Source organism: Mauremys mutica, chromosome 1, assembly GCF_020497125.1.
Source record: "Mauremys mutica isolate MM-2020 ecotype Southern chromosome 1, ASM2049712v1, whole genome shotgun sequence".
Lineage (NCBI taxonomy): Eukaryota > Metazoa > Chordata > Testudines > Geoemydidae > Mauremys > Mauremys mutica.
The window spans coordinates 61,110,034-61,127,532 of record NC_059072.1 but is presented as its reverse complement, the minus strand read 5'-3'; the positions used below and the strand labels follow the sequence as shown (position 1 = coordinate 61,127,532).

General features: G+C 38.5%; 1 protein-coding gene across 2 annotated transcripts in view; it reads left to right on the top strand.

Annotated features, from left to right (window-relative positions):
- Window positions 1-16,310, top strand: part of TAFA2 (TAFA chemokine like family member 2) — a 327,624-nt gene extending 311,314 nt beyond the window's left edge. The window contains exons 6-7 of one of the 2 annotated variants that reach the window (XR_006578158.1): window positions 3,362-3,609; window positions 14,299-16,310. Coding sequence is in view for 1 of the 2 variants with exons in the window: in XM_045010273.1 (XP_044866208.1) it covers window positions 14,299-14,310 (12 nt within the window). In the remaining variant the exon portion in view is untranslated. The remainder of the gene's footprint in view (window positions 1-3,361; window positions 3,610-14,298) is intronic. The other variant, XM_045010273.1, reaches the window with a different exon arrangement.
- The last annotated feature ends 1,189 nt before the right edge of the window (window positions 16,311-17,499 follow it).

Below are 17,499 nucleotides of genomic sequence, written 5' to 3'. Positions count from 1 at the left end.
CCCCTCAACACTTATGTAAGAGTATTTCTCTGACCAGTCCTTGATCAATGAGATGGCAACTTGTCAGGGAGGGGTGCTCAGATGGGCTCCCACATTATTTAGGACAAATGGTCATTCCAGGAATGACATCAGAGCTCTATTTCCAGGAGTTAAGTTGTAAAGAATATGATATTTAACTACCAGAACCTAAGATAATCCTTTTGGGAAGCATTAACAAAACATGACAGGAAGACAGTGAGATTTTCTGTCTGCCACTCACATCCTTAACCATGGTGGGTGGCTATGCTATCTTTTTTTTTTACATGGGCAATACTGACATGTTTTTTTCCTCACTCCCCTCAAATGGCTGAGATGCCTAGGAATATCAGGCAGGAATAAGCAACAGTAATCTTAACAACTCTACTTGCTCAGAAATCCATAGTGTGTAAACCAACTGTGGATCCTGCTGGTCTTTCACATTCTCAGTTACCAGGTCCCCTTAGTGCATGCTACACATGCGTACACACACTGAACTTTCCATTCTCTGAGACTTGGAACCTGCTTGGAACCAGAGCCATATTACATCTCATAGATCTTGGTTCAGAATTACGGGAGGGATGAAATTTTCTAGAAAGCTTCCAAGTAAGAGGAACATGAGGGAATATGGAGAAATTTGTATTTGTGTGTGTGTGTGTGTGGAATAATGCCAATCCCATCTCTACATCTTGGATCAGCTACGTGGTCTGATACAGTTTTCAGGTGGAAAGTTCTTCCATCTTCCTTTGGTCCTCTTCCATAAGGATCTGAAGGGCAGGGACAGGGTGACTTTTTTTTTTCTGTTCACCTTCGTGTTCTGCTACCTTTTGCTGCTTCCTATCAATATTAGATGGATGGAGTGATGGATACCCATGCAGGAGAAAGGTGAAATTAGCTTCATTTAATGTAATTTTATTTTTTCTAAATGAGTATCTGCCACTCTGTCAGAACCCACTAGTCTTGACTGAGTCTGAATTTTTCCTTCTAGCATGGGGAGCTCTTTTTTCCATATGTAAGTAGAGCTCTGGAAGGAAAGACAGATGAAAACTATTAAAGCATTTCAAGTTGATACTTTTGGTTTTGTTTTAATTTCTTCCTGGAAATTTCTCTGTTGTTTTCTAACTTGTTCTCTAGTTCTCATATTCCCTCAGCTATGGCAGTATTCCCAGGAGCCAAATATGAGTGCAATACCTCAAAATGCCAGCCAGGAGAGCTGGCAAACAAGTTGGGGGGGAAATCACAAAAGGAATCTTTGCCTCTGAAGCTTGGGGCAAAGGCAGAAAACACATCACACCGCACTGACAGACCAGCAGGTACACACACAGAGAAGTTAAAATCACAGGTAAGGACATCATTTTTATTTTTGTCTGCCTCTAGCTCATGTAGCTTGTTAGAGCCCTTTCAAACTTCCCATTGAAACTTCCTTTCAAACTTGTGATGCCATCTATATTTGAAGAAAATAGGTTGTGATTAAGTCCAGCAAATTCAGGATTTTTATTGGGGATAATCTGAGGCACGGTCCTGCTTCCATGATTTCAGCTGAAGTTATGGACTTAGTCTTGTCCCATTAAAACGGAAAACAACAATAAAATGGATTTATTTTAAAAAGGAGTTAATAAGCATACTAAGTGACTCTCAACTGGTTTTGAAACTATTTTTTTCCCTTTTGAATAATAGATTTCCTCAACCCCGTGTTATATATTTTTCCTGTAATTATAATGTTTTTATGGGTTTGAGCAAGAGATTAGGCATTAGGAAACAAGTTCTGATCCCATTGGTTTGCTGTGTGACCATGGATAGGTCAATGTGAGACCCCTCAGTACCTCTGTGAGACTGCTTTTTCCCCAGTGTTCCCATGTGCAAAAAAGCAAAAAACACTTTGCCACCTTTGTCTTCAGTTTGAGATACTCAGATGGAAAGCGCTATAGAAGTGAAAACTATTATTAGTATTTAATTAACTGTTTTACAGCCCAGTTATACAATGCTATAATTCTACTTTGGGGTTCTGATTGCAGCATAAGCCACATATATTCTTGTGTTGCACTGTTGCATTTTTATCTGTTATAGAAAAAAATAGACGGTTCTATTTGAAAAACCTGATTTTTATTTACAGTTATGTCATCCAAAAAGGTGCTCTTAGTACTAATATGTCATAACAATTCTACTATGAGACTTTCATTTGTATGCTGTGCTCTAGGAATGTACAGAATACGTAGGCATTATGAGTGTGTGCACAAGCGCACTCACACAAAGCATATACATTCTAATGGAGTTACTTTTTGGAAGAAGATGGAAATGAGTTACACTGAAAACATTAATGGGCTAGATCCTTGATGTGACGCCACTGTCTTCAGAGAACAAAACTGAAGGATGTTTATCTCTGTGAATTGTACGAGCTAAGGTGATTTTGTAAATGATCCAATTCAAGCAAATATACAAATCAGAGACAAAGCAAAACACTCCTCTACCCCTCTCCCCCAACCCTTATATTTGTTTGATTGTATTTTAACATTTAGGGACATAATTAAAACACCAAAATGTTGAGTTTATAAGTCAAATCTTAGATCTCATTGCAAACTTCTTCAATGACAGGCTGTATGACCTTGATTCTTAATACCAAAAAATATCAGGCAGTATATTAGGCAGTACCTAAATAAAATGGCCTGAGTTTTAGAGGTGCTGAGCATGCTCAGTGTATCTGAAAATCAATCCACAGACCACTTATTTAGATATCTAAATGTGGATCTAGATGCCTAACTTTGGGCATCCTATTTTGAAAAGTTTGGCCTAATACTTTATATACCTATAAAGGTATATGTATAAAGCTTAGGGTTTCCTATAGCATACACCACAATAACATCGAGTGTAAGGAAAGTTCTCTTCTGACTATTCGTCTATTCAAAATTCCCAAACTGGTCTATGCTTTTTTTTTTAACTACTTATGGGAAGAACACACATCTTTCAGAAAAAATAATTCTTACATGATGTCTCTTTCTTCTACATCACAGGTCTTACTAAGTACTTATTTTCAAAGGCCTTTCCAGTATTTGGTTTATCAGAATTAAGAACTGTTGATGTACTTGTATGAAATGAATGTTAGTGAGCCATTTCTGTTGCTTTTGCTGACAAATAGAATATTTTGCTAAATTTAAGTATGTTTAAATCTTTCCCCCTGATATTACTGTGATTGGTTTTTCTTATTCTTTGATATCATGGCATTTTTATATGAGAAGTTATCTTTTCTCAAAATTTTTTTTGGTCATTCTGTATATTCCATTAATCCCAGTTTTGTTTGATGTAATTAATTCCATAACAATATAGTACCTGACATATGTTTGTTCCTTAGGCAAACGTGTAAAACTCTTCAAGTCCGAATGGAGAAGTAGAAAAAGGAGGTTTCTGCTGTGCCTGATGACAATTTTTGATTTTTCCACACACACAAAATATCCTGGCTCCACGCTGGAGCACTAGTTGTGATGAATCCTAGGCTTGGTCGGATTCTAAGGAAGGGGCAGAAGGTTCGTTGAGGAATAAAGAGTCAAAACCACTCCAGAAATGTGTTCCAGCCCTGGTTTATTACTCACACAGCAGCAGGTGTGTACAAATACTGGTTTCCACAGTCTTAACAGGATTTGCTGTACCATATTCTTTATTGTAGTTACTTATAGTGCTCCACATGCCCATGAACCTTGGGTTACTGATAGAAAGAATAATTGGGTGTATCTTCAGGAAAGATGATGTACTCTGCTGCTAAACAGTGTAGAGGTGTCAGCCAACTGTCATCTAGGGTCTTTCCTCTGCCTTTAATGATCTTTCCTCTCCAATCTTGCTCTCAGAGGTAGAACAAACTCATTGAATATGGGTTGGTCAAGAATATACCAAGAACATGTACCAATACTCTAATGGAAGGGACTCAGACACTCCGGAGATGAGAGCAGTATGAGAACTTACATAGAACAGACTAGAAGAATGTACTTCACATTCTCAGCTAGGCATTTTATATTTTCATAGGAAATAGCTCTTCATCCTGCACTGGATCACTCAAAACTCCAGAAAAAGTTCAGCATAAGGCAAAGCAGGGGCTTCTACTATATTTCTAAAGACTGGTGGATGTTGACTACTTTTGTTTAAAAACAGTATTTTAGATAAAATACTATGGAGACCTGTGCAGTTTCCTGAAAAATATGCAGTGCTCTAAAATGAATAGCGATTTGTCTATAGTTCCAGCTTTAACGATGGTTTGGTACATACTAAGTAGGGATGGACTGAGTGGCAAAGTTCAGGTTAGGTGCCAAACTTGCCCAAAATTCTGACTCTTTTATTTTTATCTGGGGTTTTGATTTGGATCAAAGTTTGCCAGAAGTTGGGAATGAGTGACAGGGGATGGATCACTTGATGATGACCTGTTCTGTTCGTTCTCTCTGGGGCACATGGCACTGGCCACTGTTGGAAGACAGGATACTGGGCTAGATGGACCTTTGGTCTGACCCAGTAGGGCCATTCTTATGTTCTAAGTTTTAAAGCCAAGAGCCCAATTCTGCATTCCTTGCACATCAAACTTTTCCCATTGACTTCTCTGGGTGCACATGTAGAAGTAGAACTATGCCCTAAAATGTCATGTTGGCCCCAGTGTGCACTCAGTCTACAATACATCTATTTTCTTCATAATGGAAGGCCTAAAGAGAGGAATGTGTGCAAATCTAATCCCTGACTAATCCCAACTAGAAATAGTTTATTAAAGACAGGAAAGGTTTGATGTTTGGTGTCTTCAAAGACACTGGGAACTTTAGGGCCATTTGGATGTATTGGGAAATGTTCTGTTTCGTATCCATAATAAGCTTTATCTACTAGTTCAAGCACAGAATAGAGCATCAGGAGACCTAGATTTCTCTTATACTGACTTACTGTGGGATTCTTGGGAAACTGCTTAGACCAAAATTTTCAAATTTAGGTGGCTAAAATTTTGTGAAGTTCCTAAGTGACTTAGGCACCAAGGAGCCTAGGTCTCATTAAAAATTAATGATCCTATGTTACTGCAAGCATCTCAGGAAACAGCCTGATTTTCAGAGATGCTGAGCACGTAGAAATGTAACTGAACTCACTCAAGTTTGAAAATTTTGGTCTATGTGATTTGCCTAAGCCATATATCAAGTCTCTGGCAGACCAGGACAACAACCTGACTCTCAGCTCTCTCCTTTAACTAGTAGATCATGTGTACACTATGGAAAGTATGGTTGGATGGTGTTAAAGTTTCCAGAGCCTTTGAAACAGTTTCTTGAGCTCGAGAGACTTGGTTGCCTACAGCTGGGCACATGTAAATCCCCATATACCTACTGTGTAGTCAGGGGTGGCTCCAAGCACCAGCACGCCAAGCATGTGCTTGGGGTGGCAAGCCACGGGGAGCACTCTGCCAGTCGCCACGAGGGCGGAAGGCAGGCTGCCTTCAGCGGCATTCCTGCGGAGTGTCCGCTGGTCCCGTGGCTTTGACGGACCTCCCGCAGGCTACCATTGAATCCGCGGGACCGGGGACCTCCCTCAGGCAAGCTGCCGAAGGCAGCCTGCCTGCCATGCTTGGGGCAGCAAAATGCCTAGAGCCGCCCCTGTGTGTAGTACATCTGGATTTATGTGCCTAACTGTAGATACCCATGTTTGAAACTTTTGTCGTTAACATCTCTGTGTTCTAGTTTTTTCACATCTAAAAGGGAATAATAAAATACTTCTCTTACGTGGGTGTTACGAGGCTTATTTAGTTAACCTTTATAAAAAACATTAAGATTCTCAGATGCAAGGCATTATAGAAATGCATAGTAGTACAATTATATCAGCAAGTGCCTGCCAATCTTATAAGCTGATCTTTTTCAGAGTGGATGAACATGCACAAGTGGCAATACAAACTGTCATCTGCTTTCATGAATCGCATATGAATGATAGTTTATGGCAAGCACACTGTATGGATTTCAGAGTTCCAAAAAATAGTGCATGCCCATCTGTTCAAAAGATTTGTTTCTAGCCTAGATCTTCATTTGCAGAGTACAGGAAACTAAAAACCATTGACAGATGTTTTTGGTTGTGCGGGCCCACATTGATTCTGAATTCTAATACTACTATTAGGCTTTTAAAAGAAAAACATGGTTATTCCCATAGAAATGTGTAACTAGCACAAGCCAGTTGGGTCTATTCCCTGTTAGGAAAAGTTCACAAATGAATTGTTTTTCTGAGCCTCTTTTATTAATGTTTTTTGGAAATGTTAATGCTTTACTATGAACAAGAATTTGGAAGCAGAAAAGGAAGGAAGTGTCCTGTGTCCACATAAGAGAGGTCCTTCTTGTTGCATGATTACAGAACTCTGCTTCCATTGTCAACTATTACAAATATAAGGCATAATTCTGTAAAACTTTATTCACATGAATAAGGATTGGCATCAGAGGGTCCAATAGACAAGCATGTATGAATGTTATCATATGTAGAAATAGGTTAATTTAGCATATTTACCTTATCGTTGTGTCTTGGAGAATAACATGAAACTCAGGGTACATAGTCAGGAATTTCTGTGAAATGTCTCATCCCTTATTTATTTAGTTTAAGGGGAAGCTGGTAGAAATTCCTATATTTAGTTTGCCTAATGTTATCCATTATAAGAGATTCTTGCAATTTTTTCTGTTAAGAAGGTCTCATAATTCCATTGTTGGCAGCAGGCCTTAGAGATCCCCCCTTTTCTTTGTCCCATGAAATTCCAATTAGATTAGAGTGAGAAATATAGTATTAAAAATCACTAGTCCCCTCCTTTCGCTTGTGTTTCTCAGAAAACTGTTGATGGCCTGCCAAAATCACTGAATGTTCCCAGGCCCAGAGCAAGAGCATTACCACACACTCCTTTGGGAACACAAGAGGGTTGGCAAAGGAGCTGTAGCAGGGTTGGAGAGAAGAGAGCTGTGCTGGGTCCTCCAGATCCAGAAATGGCCTTTTCCACTATTCTATTAGCCTTCGCCCAGGGAGTAGCATGTGGCATAGAATCTCCACCAACTCCTGAGGGATGGGAGAGAGAAAGAGATACACAGCTTTAATTCCATTCCCTTGTGTATATGCATTATAATATAGTCTTTAAACTACATTATAACATACTATTTTGTCCCCACAGAACATCTGCTTTATTCAATGCACAGGATAGGCGCACAGGGGACAGCTTTAAAGTTGCATAGGCAATCATAAATCTGGAAATTCCTAACTTTGGAATGCTTGACTTTGAATGCTTGTCATTTGACCTAAATGACATACTTTTAATATAATTGTTGTGTGTATAATATGTATTAAAATCAAAAGAACTGTCTGTCAATAAGCTGAAGATGTTCAAAGTATTGTAAAAAATAGCTAATGAACACAGAATGGTCCAGTACACACTGATTTCAAAATATTGTGCACTGTTGTCTGGCTACTTATCTTCTAAAATTATTAAACTGATAAGTGATAATAATTAGATGTCCCAGTTAATCCTATAAACCACTCTATGGTTAGCAAATACATATAGATGTATTTACCACCCTTAATTAATAGATATTTATATCAAAACACGCTGTAATAAAGGTAATAATTGGAGATATACCAATCTCCTAGAACTGGAAGGGACCTTGAAAGGTCATCTAGTCCAGCCCCTGCCTTCACTAGCAGGACCAATTTTTTTCCCAGATCCCTCAGTGGCCTCCTCAAGGATTGAACTCACACCCCTGGGTTTAGCAGGCCAATGCTCAAACCACTGAGCTATCCCTCCCCTGTATCACATATGGACTGGATCCTTCAACCCTTACACACACAGGAATAAATGACCTTAATGCAAATTGTCTCATTGGGTAAAGAGGAACTAATCATGTGAGTAAAGGTTGCATTTATGGGCTTGATCTTACCGCCACAGGTGTAGAGAACTGTAAGCCTTGGTCCTTGGCTAGCAGGAGCTGTTATAATGGGGGTTCATACCCAGGGGAGGGAAGATGCTGTTTGCACTATACCACAGTCCTGGGAATTTCACAAGTGGAAGGCCGCTTTAATTTGCATTCAGGGTTCCAGGGCTGGAATCTGCCCAGAGTCTACCCAATCACCTGGTTCCGCCCCCTCCTGGCTAACAATATCAACTTTTTGGGCTACACAGGGTAAGTCTGAGGATCAGCTTCATGACATCTTCTGAGGCCTGGTCTATACTACACAATTAGGTCATAAGAACATAAGAACGGCCGTACCGGGTCAGACCAAATGTCCATCTAGCCCAGTATCCTGTCTACCGACAGTGGCCAATGCCAGGTGCCCCAGAGGGAGTGAATCTAACAGGCAATGATCAAGTGATCTCTCTCCTGCCATCCATCTCCATCCTCTGACGAACAGAGGCTAGGAACACCATTCTTACCCATTCTGGCTAATAGCCATTTATGGACTTAGCCACCATGAATTTATCCAGTCCCCTTTTAAACATTGTTATAGTCCTAGCCTTCACAACCTCCTCAGGTAAGGAGTTCCACAAGTTGACTGTGCGCTGCGTGAAGAAGAACTTCCTTTTATTTGTTTTAAACCTGCTACCTATTAATTTCATTTGGTGACTCCTAGTTCTTGTATTATGGGAATAAGTAAATAACTTTTCCTTATCCACTTTCTCAACATCACTCATGATTTTATATACCTCTATCATGTCCCCCCTTAGTCTTCTCTTTTCCAAGCTGAAGAGTCCTAGCCTCTTTAATCTTTCCTCATATGGGACCCTCTCTAAACCCCTAATCATTTTAGTTGCCCTTTTCTGAACCTTTTCAAGTGCTAGAATATCTAGTGCTAGAATAGGTCGATGTAAGCTGCCTTGCGTCGACTTAGCTGTGGAGGTGTCTTCACTTAAATTTGGCTCCTGCTGATGTAAGTGCCCCTCTATGTCAACTTAGTAATACCACCTTTCTATAGGATGTCTTTTGATTTTGAGATCATTGAAGATCTCCTGGTTAAAGCCAGGGTGGTCTCTTGGCATACTGCCTATCTTTCCATGCAGAGGTTACGGATGATGTAATTAGGTTGACGGTGTTAGTGTAGACACCATGTTGCTTATGTTGACTATTACTGGCCTTCAGGAGCCATCCCACAATGCCTTACACTGGCTATACAATCGATACAAATGCTTCTGGGAGGATGTGCACTGCCGACACAAAATGCCAAATGTACACACACCAAGCGATTTAATAACTGTGGTGGCTGTATGCTGATGCAAGTTAGGTTGATATAATTTTGTAGTGTAGACATGGCCCCAGTTATGCTGGCAAGAGATAGTGTAGCCTAGGGCTGAATCTAAACATTTACTCTCCCACATGAAGAAATGTGTTAAGGTTCAGTTGTATTAAATTATATAGTGTTGTTTTAAAATAAAGCAAGTGTGTTCACATACAATTACAGCCAACTTACAGCAGCCACTCACCAATTTAAATTAAAAAGTCTGCAACTGCAGAGTAATTATACTTTAATTGCTCATTTAGAACATAGAAATGAAGTAAGTCTAATTCGTTGTATTCATAATATAACAGCCGTGTGAAAAAAGATATTAGCATAAAGGGAGCAATTATGTTCCAAGTATGAACAAATTAATTCAAATACATATTTAGCGTGTTAAAGGTATTATGTCCTTTTTTCCACTAAGCGCCAGAAAAGTTAATTTTCAGATTTATTATTAAATGAAAAGTTGGTTCGAATTTATTTGTGCCCATTTGGAGTGTTACTGTTCTCTTAGGATTTTAAAGATTGAGTATATACTGCTGTCAAACCTTGTTTTTCCATAAAAAAGTATATTGGCACAATACCTTGCCTTCCAGCTGCTCAAATGAAAAGCTATCCAAAACCAAACATTTCTGTAAATAACACAGATAGATATTAGCTAAAATTTAACTGACTATTTAGGAAATTGACTTCAGCATCCAAGGGATCTATTCTCCCCCTAATGTGTGTGCGTGTATAACTGTGCCATTAACATTAATGGATGATGTGTGCTTACTCATAACAAGAGTTGTATACTACATAAAGGCAAGTACAGACCACTATGTGAGTCACTCAAATTAACTGGATGTGACCTGTAAGTTAAAAGAAAAAAGGACAGGTGGAGCAGCATCAGTGCTGGCACAGGAAAGCAGTTAAAAATGCCAATGAAATAATAGTAATGAAAAACAAACTAAAAAATAAAGTCAGTGAGGCTTGATTTCATCTTCCATATAAACATGATTGACATCCAGTGCAATAGTGTTTTGTTGTACTGTACAACTGACTGTCAGAAAGATTTATTATAGCACTGTCTATCCCGGTATCATAATGCTAGTGGGTGCTACCTAGATGAAGTGCTAGATTTTTTTAAAAGTCTGATGCCTGTCATTATACAATTGTGTGCCTTATTACAGCAATTGTACATCTGCTGTGAAAACAGCCATGTAGATATGTAACTGACCATTTCGGGGTGCAAATGCTCATTTTGCTTGAACATGTATACCTGTTTGTCCATGCAGTGCCATAAACACCTTTGGTGATACAAAAATAATAACTAGAGTTTGCATATACATTGCTACACACATTCAAAGGCTTCTGACCTGGAAATCTGACTATAAAATCATTATATCTGTAGATCAACTCATATAATATATGTGTATTGGAGTAGTACATGTGATAATTTGCAGAGCCATATGATAAAGTGAATATTATTGTATACCTTTTACCAACTCAAAGGTGTAAAACATGACCCTGCTACTGTCCAACAGCAAGTAGTGTTAAACAAGGTTCAGGATTTGGTACACAGGGACCTTAGTCTACTTAGTCTCATGGCAAATCACTAGGAAAATCATGCCAGTGGTTGGAAATCTGTTGACTGAAACACACAAAGGAAAAAATCAAAACCGAGTAAAAAGCACAGAAAAGGAAATTGAGTGATTGAGCAAAACAAACTTAATTAAAATATATCAAAGCCTCTTTTTTAGAAAGGGTGAATATTGGTTAGAGTCTCTTATTCTGTCAAACAGTCCTGTTTGGTGGGGAAGAAAAGATTAGTTCTGTTGTTCAATTTCAAGCTGGGAATGATAATCACTTTCCTGCTTTTGACAGAAGACAAACACAGAAGGGAGAGAAGACACAGGATAGTAAAGATGGGGGGGTGGAAATATGATTTTTGTTGATGTCCTTAGGATACAGATCAGCTGGTCAGTCATGGATGGATACTCTGTGCTGGCAAGTCAGCTACAACAGTTGTTGCTGTGTACCCTGGCTTGCCTCGTTGGATAGGAACATCATATGGTTGGTCTGGTCAGGTTCTTCTTTCACTGGTTCTTCTTGGGCCAAGCATTGCTGAATGGGCATCTCATCTCCCTTTGCTGGTGCCATGCAGTATAGTTGATTTCAGGATCAGGAGAGAAGCTGAGAGAGAGAAAGAGTGGACAGGAGAAAGGGGGATGAAAAGGGATAAATGAGCGAGAGGAAAACAGTGGAATCTCACAAGTATCAGGCTGGGCTCCTTGCTGGTGCAGCGGTGATGGTTGAACCCCTTCACTGGAGTATCAGGGTCTGGGTGTTGTAGCAAAAATCCTTCCACCACAGCCACAGTGGTGATAGAAGTCTTTTTTTTCTTTCCACAAGCCTCTTTTTAGGGCCCCAGAAACAGGTCATGGGTGGAATGGTCCCATCCGCTTAGTATTTTGTCCACTAATTAGGCCTAATTTTCAAAGCATCTATTTTGGTCCATTAATTTCCAATCCCCTGCTCCTTTTGTTTACCTGTCATAATTTTAACCCAATCTTTGGGTGGTATCAGTTTAAATTAAGCCAGTCTTTTTGTCTCTTCCTTAAATTTTTTTTAAACAATTTTGTATAGCAGGCCACTGTAACAATTCATGAACCCTTTACTCACTTTCCACTGGTGTGTTTGCTAAGTAGACTGAGGTCTCTGTACATCAAATCTCCAGCCTTGTTTAACATTTTACCCAATAATCTCCCTCCTGGGGATTCATCCTAGCATTCCAAACCTCTGGGCAGTTTCAAAGGGCTGCTATCTAGGAGGAGGGGAGAATGCTACAGAAATGTTTCCTTCTCTTCCTATATCTCCCATTCCATCTAATATGGAATTCTTCTTCTCTCAGATAACACTGGTCTGAGTATACAATATTTCAGCTTGGATTAGCAACAGATTTAAAGACTCCTCTTTGGTGAATTTCAGGGCTAAAAATATGCTTCAGACTGACTTGTATAACTGCAAATCTGGGAACTTGTCTTTTAGTAGTATAAGGTTTTCTCAGTGCTGAGGAAGCCAGAACAGAATACACATCAGAGGGATTATTCTTTCATGGGGTGCATTGTGATCATGAGAGTCCTCCCACCTATCCTGCATTGGCCATGGTGCACAAGGTGTAAACAGCCATGGCCATTCAGTACCCACCCTCTTTGGGGAATCTAGCATTGCTAGTAGGGTTTTGACTCTCCCAGGCACTCCATTTTACCATTGACTACAAGAGAATAGGCCTATTTAATTTACTACAATTGCCTATATATTTTTCAAATTAAAGTAGCATAAATCTTCCTGGGGAATGGATCTGGAGTAGGTATGCTGTGTTGGCCATTTTATTTTTTGAATGCATAATACAATAATATGTAGCCTGACTTTTGTATTATTTCTTGATTATTTTTTTCAGACAATTGTGCAGAATAGAAATAGTCATATGAGGCTGCTTCATCCAGTGAAAACTCGGTAAAATAAGAGCAGTGTAATAAACATATATCATAGAAATCACAGAGCACAATTTTATTACTGCTTTTTGAGTGCAAATTCTAGAAATTTCCCAATGTTGAAGGCAAAACTAAGTAATGAAACTCCTAAATCAATCCTTTTAAAATTCTGCTCAATGTTTCTGCTCTGCAGAGCTGACAAGAGCTGTATGCAAATGATTTTGCTGAGGGCAAAGGAATGCTTCATCATTAACAAGCATGACCCTTCTCTCTATGATCAAAATGTAAAACATATGGCCCTTGATGTTATAGACTGTGATTGTGACCAATCCAATGCATTGCTCCTGAAGAGTAGGGATAGTGTCTCTTGACACAATTTTATATTAAAAAGTCACATGATCATTAATTGTATCCACTGACACAGCAGAAATATTCCTGAAATTAATATTTCTTTAACATAACTGAGGTTGTTTTTTAAATGTTTCATGTTTAAAATACAAATCAGACATAGGGAAAATCCAATTACTGTGAAATATTTTGTCTCCGACTTGCTTTCCCTGTGGTCCTTCTGGTTTATGTTAGCTTGGGTGAAACTGCTCAAGTGAAATTTTTGATAGTTATTGTATGAGCAGTGAATAATAGGGTAAACCTAGCTCTTGCTTATGCTATATGGACTTTTCTTCTAAAATGCTCCCTTCCCCCCACTAAATTATTATTGCTTGCTAAAATGTAGTTAGTCTTTAACAGGATAATACATCTTAATATAGTATGAAAATATGAAGAAATAAGAAGCAAGTCTCCAAATCACCCTTTCTGTTCAAGGCCAGCCAATAAAAGTGTTGTGAAAGCAGAGTTGTTACAACAGACATCCTCTTATGTTGGAGCTGATGCAAAGGGCCGGCTCCAGGCACCAGCATCCCAAGCAGCTGCTTGGGGCGGCAATCTGCAAGGGGCGGCAGTCCATGTGTTTTTGCCCCCAAGCAGCACACCGAATTGCCGCCACGGACGGCGGGGGCAGTCCATGTGCTTTTAGGGCGGCACACGCGTTTCCACGGTGGCGGCAATTCAGTAGCAGCTTCAGCTGTTGAAGACAGAAGCTGCCTCTGAATTGCCGCCACCGCGGAAATGGGTGTGCCGCCCTAACAGCACACAGACTGCCCCTGCCTTCTGCGGCGGCAATTCAGCACGCTGCTTGGGGCAGCAAAAACAGTAGAGGCGGCCCTGCTGATGGAGGTAGCACAGAAAGCTCCTGTAAAAATTAATACTTCTGACTGTGTGGGGCCTGATATTTTGTGGCCTATGGAATTTTTTCAAAACAGAAAACCCCACATTTTAAGCAGTCACAGTTCAGACAACAGCTTCCTTCAGGCCCCGTGAGGCAAAGCACTGAAGTACATGTGTCACTTAAGCAATGAGTAACCCCATTTTCATATCAGTGGGACCGATCACTTGCTGATAATCATGCCCACATATAAGTGCTCCTCTACACTGCAGTCTCATAAACCCATTTCCACTACATAACACCAGATGCTATATCTAAAGTTTTGATATTCTTTAATTTTCTTTTTCTTTACAGGTAACCCGATAGCTAAAGACAACTCAAGTCTATCTCAAGGCTGATAATGCTAACAGAGCAGGAATTTCATACCTCCCTCCAGGCAATCCTTGAAGTGAGTTTACACTGCTGGGGTGCATTGGCTTGTAATCAGCAACAGCTTGAGATCAAAACTACTGGAAAGTCATTGTGAACTTTTCTGTCACAGAGATTTCAACTGATTGAACTATGTACACTTACAAAATTGCACTTGCTGAGGAATTTATGGCTGCAATCTAAAGCGGTGATGCTCAGAGGGTGTAGAAGAGGCAGCAATCTTTTGGGTTCTCCATTCCAGACTGACGGCTTTTCATCTTTACAAAAGCAGTCTTCGAAATGTACTGGTTCTTTCACTCTGAAATATTCCCTGGTTCTATGTACAAATTGCTGGTGGGACTGCACGCTACTTTAATCAAATTTATGTTGCAGAACTTGTCCTTTGGCATAGCGCAGTTTTAGACATTTTTATTTGTATTTCTAATCTTGGATCTCTGAAAGGCTACATGTTTCAACATCTTGAAGTTGCTTTTGTTATAGGAATGGAAATATATATCCATCGTTAATAATTATTGTTGACAAGTAATAGTTATCGGAATACATCAATCATATAAGAATGTATAGCCAGCCTGACATGTTTCCCTAAGGCTAACCAACTACTGTAGCTCTTTGGCAGTTTCATTATAAGTATTTTATACCTTTAAAAATATACATTTCCATTTAGTTTGAAGATGATGGGTGTTTCTGGTATGTCCTTTACTTTCTTAACCTTAAGTCCTTTCAAGTTGACAGTAAGCAGTAAATGACATTAGCTAGTCCCTTTTTGTAAAGGTAGACAGGGATGCATGCAAGTTTTACAATTCTGAGATTGGATGTCATTCATTCATAGTTTCTTTTAGTTATTTATTTTTTTAAACTATCTCTTGCTTGAACACAAGTACTATCTGGATGCTTATGTAGTTGTCTGCTCAGTTTGTTAATAGAGGAAAAAAATCTTTTCCCCCCAATCTGAAGTTCATAAATGTTTTGCTCACAGTTATTCATTCCAGGTCTTCTGGGGCCTTTCCATAGTCATTTCCCCAAATTAACATTTATTTTCCTATTTTCTATTTCCGTAGCAAATTTTTGTGATGTACTGTTCTATGAAACCCTTAATATTTAAAGGCCTTAAACATATATGAATTTTGTTTCTAAGTTATTACAGAATGTATAATTTTATACTCCATTTAATATATTCAGTACCACTGGTGATACTAAGATAAAGGAACCCTGATCATTCATTGTTGTACTGTACTGATGCTGCATAAGCATGCTGACCGGAGAGAGAGAATGAGAGTTATATAGTATGCTTTATTGTCTAAATAGAGACAAAGACCACAGCAACTCAGACCTAGTGAAAATATTTGTGTGGGCAGTCTCATTCAAACGGCCTGCATGGTTACCGGTATTTTTAAAACAGCAGGGAGAAGTCCTTTTATAGTTACAACCCATTGACATGGCTAATTAGATATAAATTGGGTTCCATGATGGATGAACACACTGGAGTGCTCTGGTTAGTCACAGTATCCTAGGTTCTTCCAAGAATATTTCATTAAACCTCCCGTGTTATTGCACAGGAGATCTAAAAATTAATGATTGTTGGGAATAATTTGAGATGTACATTTCATCATTCTGCTGAGAAATAATCAAAAATATTGGCAGGGAAAGATATTATTTTCTGATTAAAATTTAATTTGGATAAACTGTAGCACCACTAGCTATATCAGTTTTTTCAAATGCATTAATATTGTATGGATTTGTGCTAAAAGAGCATCTTAAGGAGAAAAGAAATTCCTTTGTTTGGAACAGTACAAATTATAAATGTGTTATTTTGTAGAATATTAGTTTGGCCTTAATTTGGTCAAAATACTGTATCATGCTTCTCAAGATTTGTTTCCTTTGACTTTGTTCTCTGAATCAACACTGAAAATACTGTATTATATACAAGTGTAACACATGCTTATCAATAGGTGAAAATAAATGGATTTTCAAATATACTGAATAGATTATCTGCAGTAGATTAATGTTGTGACTATTCATAATAAGTGAATAAAATTGTGATATCAAATTGACTCCCCTGTATGGATATGCACTTAGAAGATCAGTTCTGTTTACCCATAGAGCAAAGGTTTTTATACCCAGTGGAAAAGAAGATCATGAACTATATTAATTTCATGTTTCCTTAGAAAAACTTGGAGCAAATTCTACCTTTTTCAATTTTCAGAAGGAAGGAGTTTGAAGAGATATTTTAGTATTGTTTTCTGTGACACATACTGTCATGTTTCAAACGATAAATATTAGAGTTGAGCAAAATTCAGAATTACCATCCTGTGGGAAACTTTGATATACAAGCACTTGGTTTTGGGACAAAATATTTAAAATTTTTCACAGAAGGGAAATTGTGAAAAAAAAATTGATTTGGACATTTTTGACCAAAACAAAGCATTTAGCCATTACCAAAAAGAAAATATTTTTGTTTTGTTCTGTTGTATTGACCTGAAACATTTTGTTATGAGTCAGTTAAACACTAAACTTCATTTTCTTATTGTGGTGCATTGCCTCATGGGAGTTGTAGTTCAGGAGCCTGATGCCCCCATTTTCCCTTATGGACCAGGCTATCTGGTTGGTCCATATCTCCAGAATCATGTGACTCCCACAATGCATCATGCAGCTCAGAGGGAAATCTAAATTGCATTATGGAAGATGGAGTCATCCAAAGAGCCCAGCCATATGAAAGAATTGGGACCCAAACTATAACTCCCATTAGGCAACATTCTGATAGGAAAATACAGCTTAATGGTTTGTTGAACTGATTCAAAACAAAATATTTTGGGTCTGTTTGACAAAATTAAATATTCCAATTTGTGTCAAACTGATCTGAAATTAAATATTTCATTTCTATTTTCCTGATAGAAAATGTAAATGTTCAGGAAAATCTAATTTTTCCTGCATCAACTGTATTTTTATGTCTGAAAATCATTTCAACAGAAAATTCCCAGCCATCTCTAATAAATGTGAAATAACACTTAAAAGTATTGCAAGCATATGTCTTGTTAATGTGTTGAATATTGATCAATAAGTCAAATATTGCTACTGCTGCTACTGCCATTTTTAATAGCACTGTAACCATTTGTTTCAATATTCTAG